Source organism: Schistocerca americana, chromosome 7 (genome assembly GCF_021461395.2).
Source record: "Schistocerca americana isolate TAMUIC-IGC-003095 chromosome 7, iqSchAmer2.1, whole genome shotgun sequence".
NCBI lineage: Eukaryota > Metazoa > Arthropoda > Insecta > Orthoptera > Acrididae > Schistocerca > Schistocerca americana.
In genome coordinates this window covers 340,816,172-340,831,224 of record NC_060125.1, presented here as the reverse complement: position 1 = coordinate 340,831,224, position 15,053 = coordinate 340,816,172, and the positions used below count along the sequence as shown (strand labels likewise).

Genomic DNA, 15,053 nt, shown 5'->3' with positions numbered 1-15,053 from the left:
CTTTTCATTATTGCTGTCAAGTTATTAAAAAATTGCGTCCCTTAATAAGGGCCACATGTTTGGAAGAAGATCATGGGATTCATCAGTCTGGGCAATGCTCTGCCACTGTGCCAGTGTCCAGTGCTGATGGTCACTTGCCCATTTCAGTCATAGTTGCCGATGTCATGGTGTTAGCATTGCCACAAGCATGGGTTGTCGTCTGTGGCATATGCATGGGCAGACGGTTGAGCAGGCCCATTCTTAGGAGTGTATGGTGCACTCTGTGTTCAGACACACTTGTTCTCTGCCCAGCAGTAAAGTCTGATGTTAGTTCCATCACAGTTCCTGATTTACTGGTCTTCACAGCTTATGATGTCTGACCTCTGTAATAAGAGACAGCCGTGCAACCCCACCATGTCTCCACATTGTTTTGCTTTGATTTCATGATGTGTTGAAGATGCTCACCACACCACTCCTTGAACACATGACAAGTCGTGCAGTTTTCAAAATGCTTGTGCTGAGCCTCCGGACCATTACAACCTGCTCTCGGTCAAATTCAGATAGCTCACACGTTTTCCCCATTCTACAATCGGACAGCATGCTCACTGATAGTATATGCACCGCGTGTGAGTCTGACTAGCAGTTATTCCTTGCCAGGTCACACTGCTATAGCTTGAACAGGTTTATATCAATAGTAGGCCGGTGGTCATAATGATCTGGCTGATCAGTGCAAAAAACTTTAGCATGTCTTATTAAGTTATGTCAGAAATAGAATGCCATTTGAAACTACAAACTAAAAGTAAGCACCAAATGCCAGTAATTCTCACCTATGCCTGCCAACATTTGCATTGCAAGCAAAAAGTTTGTTTGGGTGTTCCAGGAGTTCTGTGCTCTAATCTAAATTTTACTGTCAAGTCATAAACCCAAGACATCAATATTTTCACTCTTTTCCACTGGTATTTTGTGCATGTGCTAGGTGTTCACCTTTGCAGCATTCTGAGCTGCTTACAGTAAGTTTTTCTGAAGTTTAGTGACAATGAATTGGCTGGAAACTATTTATTAATAACCATAAAGATTTCAGTACAGGTCTTTCCAAATGAGTACTTTCTGTTTACAGAACATTTGTACAACATACAAACAAAACATGCTTATTATCTGGTAATGATATGGGAATGAAACATCGCAGTGAATCCTCACACCAAACTTTGGCACAAGAGTAAATTTATGCATCAAGTGACCCATCATGCTTCTGAAAACATCGGGCTTGTCTCCTATGGCTCCTTCACAAACCATACCATCCGAATGTCTCATCCTCCCTCAATATTAGCAACTTCTCAAAACAGTTAGATGGGAATTGTCCTAACAGCACATCCCTTGAAAATATAATTCATTTGTGCTTAATCACCACTAGCCCTAGTCCCACTGCATCATCTACTCCACTCTAATTTGATCCATCTATTCATTAAGCTACACGCACACACACTTTTCTTCCTTCCTTGGTTCTTTCCCTGCCTGTGTTCTATCACGTCCCCCACCCCTTTTCTCCCCAAAACTGCAGACTTCATTCTGTACCACAAGTAGGTTCCTCCCCTGCTTACAAAGGAGAGAGATCATCTATGTTACATATCTACCCTGTTCAGTTGCTACCTTTCCCTCTCCTAGCTGTCACTTTCCTTTCCCATAAGCCCCCCCCCCCCTCCTCCTCCTATATCTTCCCATTCTACTCTAAACCACCCCTCTTCTACACTCCTGGAAATTGAAATAAGAACACCGTGAATTCATTGTCCCAGGAAGGGGAAACTTTATTGACACATTCCTGGGGTCAGATACATCACATGATCACACTGACAGAACCACAGGCACATAGACACAGGCAACAGAGCATGCACAATGTCGGCACTAGTACAGTGTATATCCACCTTTCACAGCAATGCAGGCTGCTGTTCTCCCATGGAGACGATCGTAGAGATGCTGGATGTAGTCCTGTGGAACGGCTTGCCATGCCATTTCCACCTGGCGCCTCAGTTGGACCAGCGTTGGTGCTGGACGTGCAAACCGCGTGAGACGACGCTTCATCCAGTCCCAAACATGCTCAATGGGGGACAGATCCGGAGATCTTGCTGGCCAGGGTAGTTGACTTACACCTTCTAGAGCACGTTGGGTGGCACGGGATACATGCGGACGTGCATTGTCCTGTTGGAACAGCAAGTTCCCTTGCCGGTCTAGGAATGGTAGAACGATGGGTTCGATGACGGTTTGGATGTACCGTGCACTATTCAGTGTCCCCTCGACGATCACCAGTGGTGTACGGCCAGTGTAGGAGATCGCTCCCCACACCATGATGCCGGGTGTTGGCCCTGTGTGCCTCGGTCGTATGCAGTCCTGATTGTGGCGCTCACCTGCACAGCGCCAAACACGCATACGACCATCATTGGCACCAAGGCAGAAGCGACTCTCATCGCTGAAGACGACACGTCTTCATTCGTCCCTCCATTCACGCCTGTCGCGACACCACTGGAGGCGGGCTCCACGATGGTGGGGCGTGAGCGGAAGACGGCCTAACGGTGTGCGGGACCGTAGCCCAGCTTCATGGAGACGGTTGCGAATGGTCCTCGCCGATACCCCAGGAGCAACAGTGTCCCTAATTTGCTGGGAAGTGGCGGTGCGGTCCGCTACGGCACTGCGTAGGATCCTACGGTCTTGGCATGCATCCGTGCGTCGCTGCGGTCCGGTCCCAGGTCGACGGGCACGTGCACCTTCCGCCGACCACTGGCGACAACATCGGTGTACTGTGGAGACCTCACGCCCCACGTGTTGAGCAATTCGGCGGTACGTCCACCCGACCTCCCGCATGCCCACTATACGCCCTCGCTCAAAGTCCGTCAACTGCACATACGGTTCACGTCCACGCTGTCGCGGCATGCTACCAGTGTTAAAGACTGCGATGGAGCTCCGTATGCCACGGCAAACTGGCTGACACTGACGGCGGCGGTGCACAAATGCTGCGCAGCTAGCGCCATTTGACGGCCAACACCGCGGTTCCTGGTGTGTCCGCTGTGCCGTGCGTGTGATCATTGCTTGTACAGCCCTCTCGCAGTGTCCGGAGCAAGTATGGTGGGTCTGACACACCGGTGTCAATGTGTTCTTTTTTCCATTTCCAGGAGTGTATATTTGGTTGCAAGATTTATGTATATGTAATGGGTGGTATTTTCTTTTATGCCAGTCTACTGCTCAGTGACTCAATTGTACCTTTAATCCTTTACTATGTGTAAACTTGTGTAGCACTGTGGCATTATCAGGAAGGTTACTTTGAATCGGTATAAATTTTTTTATCAGTTCCTTCTCCCACCCCTTTTTCTGCCGTGTTCTTCTGTACATATCTTATCAGATATCATAATTAATACTCCCTGCGCGTTCAGCAACTGCTGTTACTACTATGACCACTGAATGTATATAAATGCTGCTACATCCTATGCAAAAAGATATTAAAATAAGAAGTGATCCCAGATTTTCATAGGTAATGAGTATTTATCAGCTGTCAGGATGACAATACAGATTTTTGGCACAACATCTCTGTGCCGTTAGGTGTGTACATGTGCCATGCGTCAATCAGCTACAGATGAGTGGTTCCATTTCCACACGACCTTTGATTTTTATATATATGTCAGAGGAATCTGTGAAATAATATTATAAATGCATTCCACTATCTGAAGATATGCTAATGGGCAAAACTAGTTATGTATAAATAAATCATCCAACTGACAAAATTGACACTGGTTGCAAAGAGTTAGGTTTTTTCCTTTTTTTCCTTCTTCTTCTTCTCCTCTCTGTTTTTGTTTTGTTTTTTAGTACTAATGTCACTGATCTAAGTATAAGTGCATGTCAACTTAAAGGTACAAAAAAATTTAAAATGCCTGTATGAAGAAAATACATGACCTACCTGGTGGAGAACTTTCTTGAAGGAAGAAGTTGTCATCCTTTCTCTCAAACATTGGTGCTACATCTTGGGAACCCATAATGAAGACATCAACTGGAACATCAGCATATAAAGAAGGCATTCCTCGATCTTGAGCTCTTACAAAAAACTGAAATACTTCATTTTCTGGAACAAAGGTACATTGTCATGTTAGTATAGGAGAAATGCTTGAGAGGCAACATGCATTTAAGCAAACATTTTCCTGCAAATAAAACTGATAAAAAGTGAAGGTTAATCTATGATACAAGAACTGATGAAATCCTAAAGAGAGAAAAAGATGGTATAAAAGCTCTGAATGGCACCTACTAATTTCAAATAGTCAACATACTTACAGGAATCAAACAAAAAATTCAGTTGAGGGACCTGTTACCATTATAAAAAGGCAGAACAGTTGCCCAGATCTCATCTATAGGAGGCAAAATTCCTCATACAGCTAACAGAAACAATTAGAACACAGTAACCCCAGATTTGGCAACTAAATGTTTGTTCTTCATAGCAGAAAGAGTGGTTGGCTGAAGATTTCAAAGGGAGCTGGTGAACAGGCCACACGACTCTAGGTCGGGAGGGGCCCACCTGTTGTGAGGAGATGGGAGGCAAAGATGACAGAACAAGTCAGAGAGAGGAGGTGAAAGGTAGTACACTGATAGGCAATGTGCTTGTTTCAGTTGAGAGATGATAAACAGTAAGAGTGAGAAGTAAATTTGGATTAGGAAAAGAAGACACATGAAATGTGTAAAAGAATAATGCAGTTAAGAAAATCAAATTAGATTAGATTTACTTTAATTCCAATTGATCTGTAGTGAAGAAGTCCTCCAGAATGTAGGACATGTCAGAAAAACAATAATACATGATAAATATTTACAACTAAAACAAATAAGCTAATGTACCTACCACAGTTCCCAACTGTTATTTTTTTAAAATGAACACTATATGAAAGGATCATTTTACAACACTCATTTACTAAGATCTGAATGTATAATTTAAAAAAAGTTTATTTATTTATGAGGTAATAAACATATAATAGAACTACTACTATACTTATTTACAATGAACACATTACTGCACTGAAATGGTGCAGAAGGTAGATTGTACTTTACCAACAAATCCTTTAGGCTTCTCTTAAACTGAATTTCATTGATTGTTAAACTTTTTATGGCTGCTGGAAAGTTATTGAAAATGTTTGTTCCTGAATAATACACACCTTTTTGTACAAGAGTAAGCAATGTTAAATCCTTGAGAAGATTATTCTTATTTATAGTATTGACTCAATGAACTAAACTCTTGGTTTGAAAAAGTGATATGTATTTTAATGACAAATTTCATTAAGGAGTAAATATATTGGGAAGCAGTAGTTAGTATCCCTAGTACCCTAAAGAGGCCTCTGCAGGATGTTCTTGAGTTCACACCACATAACTCTTATTGCACGTTTTTGTGCCTGGAATACTTTAGCTTGGCTTGATGAATTGCCCCAAAAAATAATCTCATATGACGTTATGGAGTGAAAGTAAGCATAGTATGACAGCTTTTTCATTTTTATATCCCCTATGCCTGACAGAATTCACATTACAAATAGAGATTTGTTTAGATGCTTCAGCAGTTCTGTGGTGTGCTCCTCCCAGTTGAATTTATTATCAAGCTGTAATCCCAAGAATTTAACTCTGTCCAATTCTTCTATCTGTTCGTAATCATATGTTAGGCATATACTTGTGGGACACCTCGTACATGTTCTGAACTGCATATAGTGTGTTTTTTCAAAGTTTAGTGACAAAGAATTGGCTAGGAACCAGTGATTAATGTCCACAAATATTTTATTAGCAAATCTTTCTAAGACTACACTTGATTTGCTATTTATTGCAATGTTTCATCACCAGCAAACAAAACAAACTTAGCATCTGGTGATGTTACTGATGAAAGGTCATTGATATACACAAGAAAATGTAAGGGCCCTAAGATGGAACCTTGTGGGACCCCACACGTAATTAGTTCCCAGTTGGATGATGCCTGATAGCTTAATACATGTCTCTTTCCTGATAACACCTCTTCTTTCCTGCCAGAGATATAAGATTTGAAACATTCTGCAGCATTTCCTGTTACACCATAATATTCTAATTTACTTAAAAGAAAAAAGAAATGTTGAAGTGAAGAAATTAAATTAAAAAAGAAAGGAAAACTGGCAAATAAGTAATTCATTTCTGCCATTCTGTAATAAGAGGGAAGGGTGTGTTAATACAGGTGGGTCCAGGATAGTGGCATTATAAGAGGAAATGTTTGACAGCATGTTTCCATCTCCAGATATTAGGTGACTTTAGTACTGGAGGTATCCACTATAAATACATGCCTTTCAGATCCCTACCCAAATACTAATTTTCCCAAACATAGAAATGTTAATCTGCTTTTTAATTTCTATACTTTCTTAGGCTTAACCTCCATTAACAAACACACTCAACCTTTTTTCATGTAATCTCTCTCTCTCTGTTTTGATTTCCAAATTGCTTTATTCTTCTCATCTTTCATTTCTCTTCCTCCCTCTTTACTTCTCACACCATCCCTTATTATCATCTCTCAAATGAAGCTGACACAGCACTTACCATTTTAATATATTTGGCTTTCTACTATCTCTGACACGTTTTCTTTTGTCTTTGCCTCTCCCTGTCCTTGTCCTCACAGAAGGACCTAGCAGCTGAGTGATCTGTCCCCATGGCCTCTTCCCAGCTTTCCACAGCCAGTCCCTCATTTCTCCCTCAAGGAGGAACATTTATTTCTCAGATACAAGATTACTGTTTTCTACTTTTTAAGTACTATGAATTTCACCACCTGAAGGAAAGTAGCCTGTTATTCTGTCCCTTGTAATTTTAACAATGTACTTACAATGTGACATGAAGAGGTAAACATATTAACTGAAGCAAAATATTAGATAGAGGATTTTTTATTACAACTGCCAGCATAAATATTACAAATAACTATTCTCAATGTCTAAACTGCAGCAATTCTGAGTAAATATTCTGTATTTTGATGACTACTATTATCATCCTTCATAAGAGCTACAAAACTGGCTGGCAGTAGATATGACACTGTCCACAACAACAAGGCTGGTGCTCATGAAATACTACCTCCTCCTCTATTGTAACATGACCTCAGTAGTAAAATACAACTCTCATTCTATCTGCACTGTAGTGAACAGCCTGAGTGTTTAATTGTTTACTTAAATGATATTTCAGAGTCTCTTCATTTCCATTACAATGACTTGTTCATATAGCTTAGCGTGTAGCAGCGAAGTGTGCCAGTAATACATGGAACTTCTGCTACCAGGAATACATAGTATTTATGTTGCACATTAATGACAGTAGTCTGGTAAGTGGTTGCTGAAGCAGGACAGACAAGTAGTGTGCAATTTTCTTCATCACAATTCACTTAAAATAGTATTTGTAAACCAATAAGTTGACTTCACAGTTAAAAAATACAATTCTATTATAGATTCAGTAAATTCATTGTAAAATATACAACAAACAAAATCAAATTGCAGTTGCTATCAAACAGAATATTACATGAAGATCTTTCTCCTCCCCCAAAAATGACAAATCATAAAAATGCTTACAAAAGTTCCAAGTACTTGCAGACTTATATCATTGGTACCACCATATTGAATATAATAAAAACCGTATACTTAAAAGAAAAGTTTATAATTCAAACAACTTATGGGAATGCAGCTAAGTGATGTCTGTCTACATTCCTGTATGCTGGTTGAATACGTTATACACTGAGAGAAAGTCAAGTTTCACAAATACGATTATTTTAAAAGAAACAAAGCCATCACTTTTTTTAAGTCTCACCTGTCATTTCTAACAGCAATTGAAACCATGATAAAAACAGTTATGGGCTTATTACGGAATCCTGACTATTTCTGCAACTTTTATAGGTCTGAGCAAAAGCACTTGGTTCTATGTTACATGACACAATTATTAAAAACCTAGTATATTATGGAATATGAGATAAACTCTCCATTTATTCAAATCTTAGGCATGGTTTACACTGAGATGATATGAAACATTGCAGTGGAGGTCCCGTGATACGTACTTATTGGTGAGACACTCATGTTCCCACTGGGACTATGGGATGATTGATATGCAACTTGTTAACACAACAAGCAACAGGACAGCATGAATCACACTTCTGTCTCAGTCTCAGTTGCAGTCATGAGCTCTTCTGAAGAAGGCGGTATCATGGATTATCATTATTTACAGCTCAAAACATTGAAAAAGAAAAGGAAGTACTGGATGCATCTTTACAATGCTATAAATACCAAACATATAGATTTATTTTTGGAGGAGGTCTGCCTTGAGAAAAACAAAATTTTATCTTTTCTTTTATATCCACTGAAGTTTCAGCATCATGTCTGACAAATAAAAGATAAAACTGCATTTTGATGAAGGTGGACCTCCTCCAAAAACAAATAAACAAATCTAGTTGTAAAGCAAACATGGACAAAAGAGCTTCAACCTCAAGATGATTATATCAAACATAGTTTGGCTGCAGTTTCTCTTGAGGTCTCTCAACAGGAAAAATTCTATGAATTCTACGGAATGAGTCCATGACTTCTACAGAATGAGTCCAGGCAGTTTCCACTTTTTGGAACACTAGTACCAGCTATTCTTATAAAGCAGGACACAAATTTTTAGCATGCTATTTCTCCTGTTGAGGAACTACCTCATTACAGTAAGGTACGTTGGTGAAAGAGTGTGAATGGTGTTAAAAATGCCACCATGAAAATTTAATTTTTGTAAGACCACTTAGTATGGTACTTTATCCAAAGTGGTGCGTACACAAATAATGGTTACAAATTAAGAAACCTAGGATAGTATTTCTACAACTATTCATTTATGCAAAGTGGTATATGATGCAGCTTGAGGAGTATTCAGAAAAAAACATTGCTGGATTTAAAATGATATCAGTCACTACTGATGGTGTAGAAGTGTGTAGTAGGGGAAGACAATATATCTGAAGAAATGGAAAGAGCCCATGACAATATGTCCTAGTGGACAGCCGGTTGGTAGTCATACCAACTGCCAAGCTTTCTGTGTTGTTATGATTTCCAACCAGCTGTCCACCAGGATGAACAGCCACTGCCAAACAGTGCCAACCTGTGACACAACAAGCAGTGGAGCATAACATGCTTAATTTAAATGGCTGCTTCACCATCTGAGCCATTTGGATCCTCCCCTCCATCACCAGCTTTTCTGAACTGCACCAATGGGAGTTATCCTCGTAACATATTCTCTGCTCCCATAACCATCCCAGCCTCACCCTATGATAACATGTTGATCCCACACTCTCCACCCAACAGTTTCCATCACCTCTGTCCTATCATCTCTTCTCCATTCTCATCTCTCAGCCTCTTTGTTAGCCAACCTCTGCCAATGCATCTGCCTTCCTTTCTCTGTTCCTCTCCTTTTTTCCCCACCGCCGTGCTCCACAGCCTCCTGGTGCCATGGCTGTCAGCATTCTAGTCCCTGAACACTCCGCCAGACAGCTTTCCTCAGTCTCCCCACTTGTACACTACTATCCCTTCCCCCTTCTCACTCCCTCCATATTGTTGCTGTCATCCCACGTGACAGTTGTTTCGATCCACTTACTGATTTAATGTAAGTCCAGAACTTCCTAGGATTTTCTGTCAAGTCGGTACATAGAATTTTACTTTCGAATTCACTGAATGCTTCATGCATAGCTCTCCTTACGCTAACTTTGACATCGTTTAGCTTCTGTTTGTCTCAGAGGTGTTGGCTGCGTTTAAACTTGCAGTGAAGCTCTCTTTGCTTTCGCAGTAGTTGCCTAACTTTGTTGTTGAACGACGGTGGGTTTTTCCCATCCCTCACAGTTTTACATGGCACGTACCTGTCTAAAACGCATTTTACGATTGCCTTGAACTTTTTCCATAAACACTCAACATTGTCAGTGTCGGAACAGAAATTTTCATTTTGATCTGTTAGGTAGTCTGAAATCTGCCTCCTATTACTCTTGCTAAACAGATAAACCTTCCTCGCTTTTTTTATATTCCTATTTACTTCCATATTCAGGGATGCTACAACAGCCTTATGATCACTGATTCCCTGTTCTGTGCTTACAGAGTCGAAAAGTTCAGGTCTTTTTATTATCAGTAGGTCCAAGATGTTATCTCCACGAGTCAGTTCTCTGTTTTAATTGCTCGAGGTAATTTTCGGATACTGTACTCAGTATAATGTCACTTGATGCTCTGTCCCGACCACCCATCCTAAACATCTGAGTGTCCCAGTCTATATCTGGTAAATTGAAATCTCCACCTAAGACTATAACATGCTGAGGAAATTTATGTGAAATGTACTCCAGATTTTCTCTCAGTTGTTCTGCCACTAATGCTGCTGAGTTGGGAGGTCAGTAAAAGGAGCCAATTATTAACCTAGCTTGGTTGTTGAGTATAACCTCCACCCATAATAATTCACAGGAAGTATCCACTTCTATTTCACTACAGGATAAACTACTACTAACAGCGACAAACACGCCACCACTGGTTGCATGCAACCTATCCTTTCTAAACACCGTCTATGCCTTTGTAAAAATTTCGGCAGAATTTCTCTCTGGCTTCAGCCAGCTTTCTGTACCTATAACGATTTCAGCTTCGGTGCTTTCTATCAGCGCTTGAAGTTCCGGTACTTTACCAATGCAGCTTCGACAGTTTACAATTACAATATCGATTGCTGCTTGGTTGCCACATGTCCTGACTTTGCCCCACACCCTTTGAGGCTGTTGCCCTTTCTGTTCTTGCCTGAGGCCATCTAACCTAGAACACCGCCCAGACCACGCCACACAGCCCCTGCTATCCACGTAGCCGACTGCAGGGTGTAGTGGACTCCTGACCTGTGTGTGTGTGTGTGTGTGTGTGTGTGTGTGTGTGTGTGTATCCAAAAATAAAAATAAATAAGATGCAGTTCAAATAGATAATAAGCCAAGCAGTCATTACATAAATAAAATTAGATGGCTTACCCCATGATGTAGCATTCTTTGCAAGAGAGATAGTTCCTTTATGTTTGTCAATGGAGAAGAGTTCCTTGGTTTCTGATCCTTGTGTCTCATAAATTGAATATTCTATCTCAGCAGCCATGTCATCATCTCTATCCACTGCTTTGACCTTAAATAACAATAATTAAATTGCTTTACATAAAATGAGAGTTACACTGAATTTGTGTTAAAATGATCACTTTTTAATGACTATGGAGCAAGTACAAATAGGTATAAAATGAGAAGCCAGAAATACGCAAATATTCATAAAAAAATATAATGTGAAAAACACTTCATCACATTATAGGTTTATCTTTCTAAAAAAAATGATTAAACCTCCACAGTATGATTCTTCCATTGTAATCTAATTAATAAAATTGTATACATAATTTTTTTTGACCTCTTATGAAATTCTGTCTCAAGAACCACACATTTCACTGAATTAATTTCTGTGTGGAAGTGGTCTTTAGCAATGTCACTAATTATAAAGGAGCAAAAGTTCAATGTCCGAGTAGAGTGAATCATCTGAGAGCTATAATTTGCATATGCAAGGACAGGAAATTGGCACAGGAGGACACAGAGTTCCCTCACATATCTCTCCTAGCCAGAAATTGTGGAGCAGAAGGGGAACAAAGGCCACCTTCAGCACTATGTTTCCCATTTTCAATTAAGTTTTAAATTTTTGCTCTTTGTGAATGTTCCAACTCTAGTGCCCATCGTCAAGTGCCATTAACATTGTAGCCACCATCTATCTTAAATGTACTGATATATATGCACTTTTGTACTGCATCTTTTATTATATAATATATGTCTCACAACTGAAACCTACTCAAAGTTTGTGAACCTTACGTACCATTTATGTTCATTACAGTGCTTGAACACCATAAAGATTGTATGCCCTATGTAATTTTCACTGCGTTCACAGGGTACATTATACATATACCAAAATATTTTCAAACTAGTGTTATCTTTCACTGAAAAGAGAATTTCTTCAATTTTTGGTTGAACACTGACTTAAGGTAGCTGTACAGAATGGAAGGACTGTTGTTAAATTGCTTATTTCTTTTAGCTGAATATGTTTTTGTATTCTTCAGCATGAAAATGCATGTCTGCAGATGAAAATGTTCAAGAACTGATGCTGTGGTGCCACATAAGAAGTGTGTCACCCCCATAAAAGTACGTTGGACAGATACTTCAATCTGCTTTCCTTTTCAGTGTTAGATATCATTATCCAATTCTAATAATTTTTAAATTGAGCAGAAATTTATTGTGATGAATTTCAGGCTTACTGGTTCACTATATAAGGTTTTTAAAAATGGGGAATTAATAGGAAGTAAAATTAACTATAGGAGAGAGAGAGAGAGAGAGAGAGAGAGAGAGAGAGAGAGAGAGGGGGGGGGGGACGGAGGGGAGGGGGGCACTGCATAGAGTTACAATGGATTATTGTTCCCTGAAGGAAGAGTCAGGTATCAGTGCCATATAATTTATTTGTAATTACCTTAAGGAAAGGTGATTTGAGTGTCAGATTGCCAGGAATTGTGGCCTTATATTCTCGTAGAAGGAAAGATGGAGCATTGTCATTCAAGTCTCCAACTTTCACTCTAACAATGATAAACCCTGACCGTCCACCACCATCTGTTGCCATTACTGGAAGCTCATAAAGCTTCTGCTCTTCTCTGTCCAAACTCCTTTTAGTGAATATCTCTCCTGAAAATTAATAACAAGCAAAGTGATAAGTATACCTGCAAATTATTTATTAATGATCTGTTAGATGAAACAGAGATTTGAAATTTTGCAATCCTGCTTTTAAAGAAGTCATGTAATGTAGACAAAGATTCTAACATAATAACAATGGAGACTGTTAACTGCCTGTTATGTAAGTTACGATAAATACTAAAGTTAAGTATGAAAAATCTGTTAAAAGCACAATAAAAAGACAAAATTTTAAAAATAAAAGAAAGTCTCTACATTGTGGTGAGGAATAACCCATCAGGTTTTTCCTTTGTTTTCCCTGTTTCTAAAAACGTTTTCTCCTGATGTTTCCCTCTGTTGTGCTCAAGAAAGAAAACATTCGAGTGATACAGTTCCCACGTACAAGCCCTGCCATTTTTATGGTGTCCTATAAATACACTCTTTTCAATATAAATAACAAATTTCAAGACAGCATTAATTCTATTACACTGATTTTCAAACAAGCAAAAATTTATATGGCATTCTTCTTAAAAATTCCCACAGTGAGGCTGGCCTATCCAAAATACTAATGCTTTGTATGAACTAAACATTCATTATTTCACAAAACTTTATTTTTGACCTAGGTTTGGGTTGTAAGCTCATTTTACAGTTCACAACATACTCCAAAGATGGCACTCAATGAAACATAAACATGTCATCTCCTTTAATCCATTGCATCTACACAAATTATTAAAGTTATCTCTGTTGACTATTTTAATTACAAAACAGTTATGTCTGTATAGTACAACCTCATAAAATTCATTAGAATAACATTAACTCCAAATATTGCTAAGTATACTGGAACAGAGCTAAGCACACATCAATCATGTTGTAGGTAAAGTAAATTAGTATTTGTGTAATTATATATTTCTGAGTAATGATCCCTAGATTCCAAAACTGTTATCTGCTTCACTCCCAAATAGGAGTTACAACATTATCTAAAAGGGATGAAGAATTGAACTGAGTCTGCTCATTCAGTAGTAAATCATTTCAACCCTCTACTGCACAACTTTTTTTAGGAAATCAATTTCAGTTTTAAACAATCTGGGGCTAGGATCTGATGCACAAAATACCATGCGAGAGGCTGAACATAGAAATTTTCATTTAATTTTGTTTTATTCAATATTTTAGGTTTTGTTACAATATGGAAACATTAAGAATCTAACTAGATCTGTGTGTTTATGTACATTCAACCTTCAGCAAAGATTATTGATCTTCAGCTATTTCTGTCAAAATAAGGATGCTTAACACAGTGTAGCTCGATACATCCAGACTGTGTTTGTTGAGTGGGTTCTTCAACATTATACGTAAAGTTACAGTTAGTTGTCAAATAGCAACACAAAGCAATAGAGGGTTAATACTTCTAATAGAGTCATCTTCACAGCATTTCCCTCTATGTATATGACTTCTGTCTTAAATACATACTTGTGCCTCTGGTCTCAGTGATGTTCAGAAAAGAATGAATTTGACTTTTGGCTTTGCAAAACATTGCTTAGATCAGAAACACAAATATATACTGCATACCATACCTCACATTCACCAATCTCTGTCCATATACCATATCAGTCTGTGCCAGTACTCACTTGTTGTACTGTTTTCGCATTTATAGTTACATATTTCAATCTCTGAGTACAATATAATATGAGGTTTATTTGTACACATCATACCTTCTTTGAACATATTTCATTATATTTATTACTGTTCATCATTTTCTGTACAGTACCTGTGTAACTACATAGCACAATATATGTAGTTGAATCAAACAGTGGATTTATGGATTTATACTCATGTCTTTAGAATCGAAAACATTCATTACATCTTCTCCTTTATCTTGTGCCTTTGTTCTGCATCAGTGCAGGATTGGCATTGTTATTAGGCGATTTGACATGGTTAGCTCAAGGGGTGGCTGGATGTCCTTTCTGTTGCCACCCCATTACCCCTGATCAGAATAAGTGTACCTCAACTGCTTCATGCGAAAGTAATTGAAAGTTTTCCTAAATGTTTGCAAATCATGGGAAACTGCCTGAAAATCACATCCAGATGGGCCAGCACACACCAACCCTCGTTGTTAATCCTGTGGGTGGATTCCATGTGGAGCTGGTGCACCTCCTCATCCCAAAATCGACTGGCTAAAACTAACAATACATAATATTTCTTGTTTTGTAAACATGTCAGATTGAAGCATTGAACTGTTGTGTTTTTCATATAGGTGCATAATCTGCGAATCATCATATATCTTTAGAAACAACAGTCTCTGCACACCTAGAAACTCTTGCTGACGAATAGAATATCTGCTCTGTCTTAAACTGTCTGATAATGGCATAGAAAACTGAAATAC

The 15,053-nt window shown here is 39.0% G+C and overlaps 1 protein-coding gene across 1 annotated transcript in view; it reads right to left on the bottom strand.

The window, feature by feature from the left end:
* The window catches only part of LOC124622512 (fat-like cadherin-related tumor suppressor homolog), an 883,388-nt gene that overhangs the window by 56,848 nt on the left and 811,487 nt on the right, over positions 1–15,053 (bottom strand). The window contains exons 25-27 of the mRNA XM_047148232.1: positions 12,483–12,691; positions 10,970–11,114; positions 3,920–4,081 (exon numbers count right to left, since the gene is read on the bottom strand). Coding sequence (XP_047004188.1) covers positions 3,920–4,081; positions 10,970–11,114; positions 12,483–12,691 — 516 coding nt within the window. The remainder of the gene's footprint in view (positions 1–3,919; positions 4,082–10,969; positions 11,115–12,482; positions 12,692–15,053) is intronic.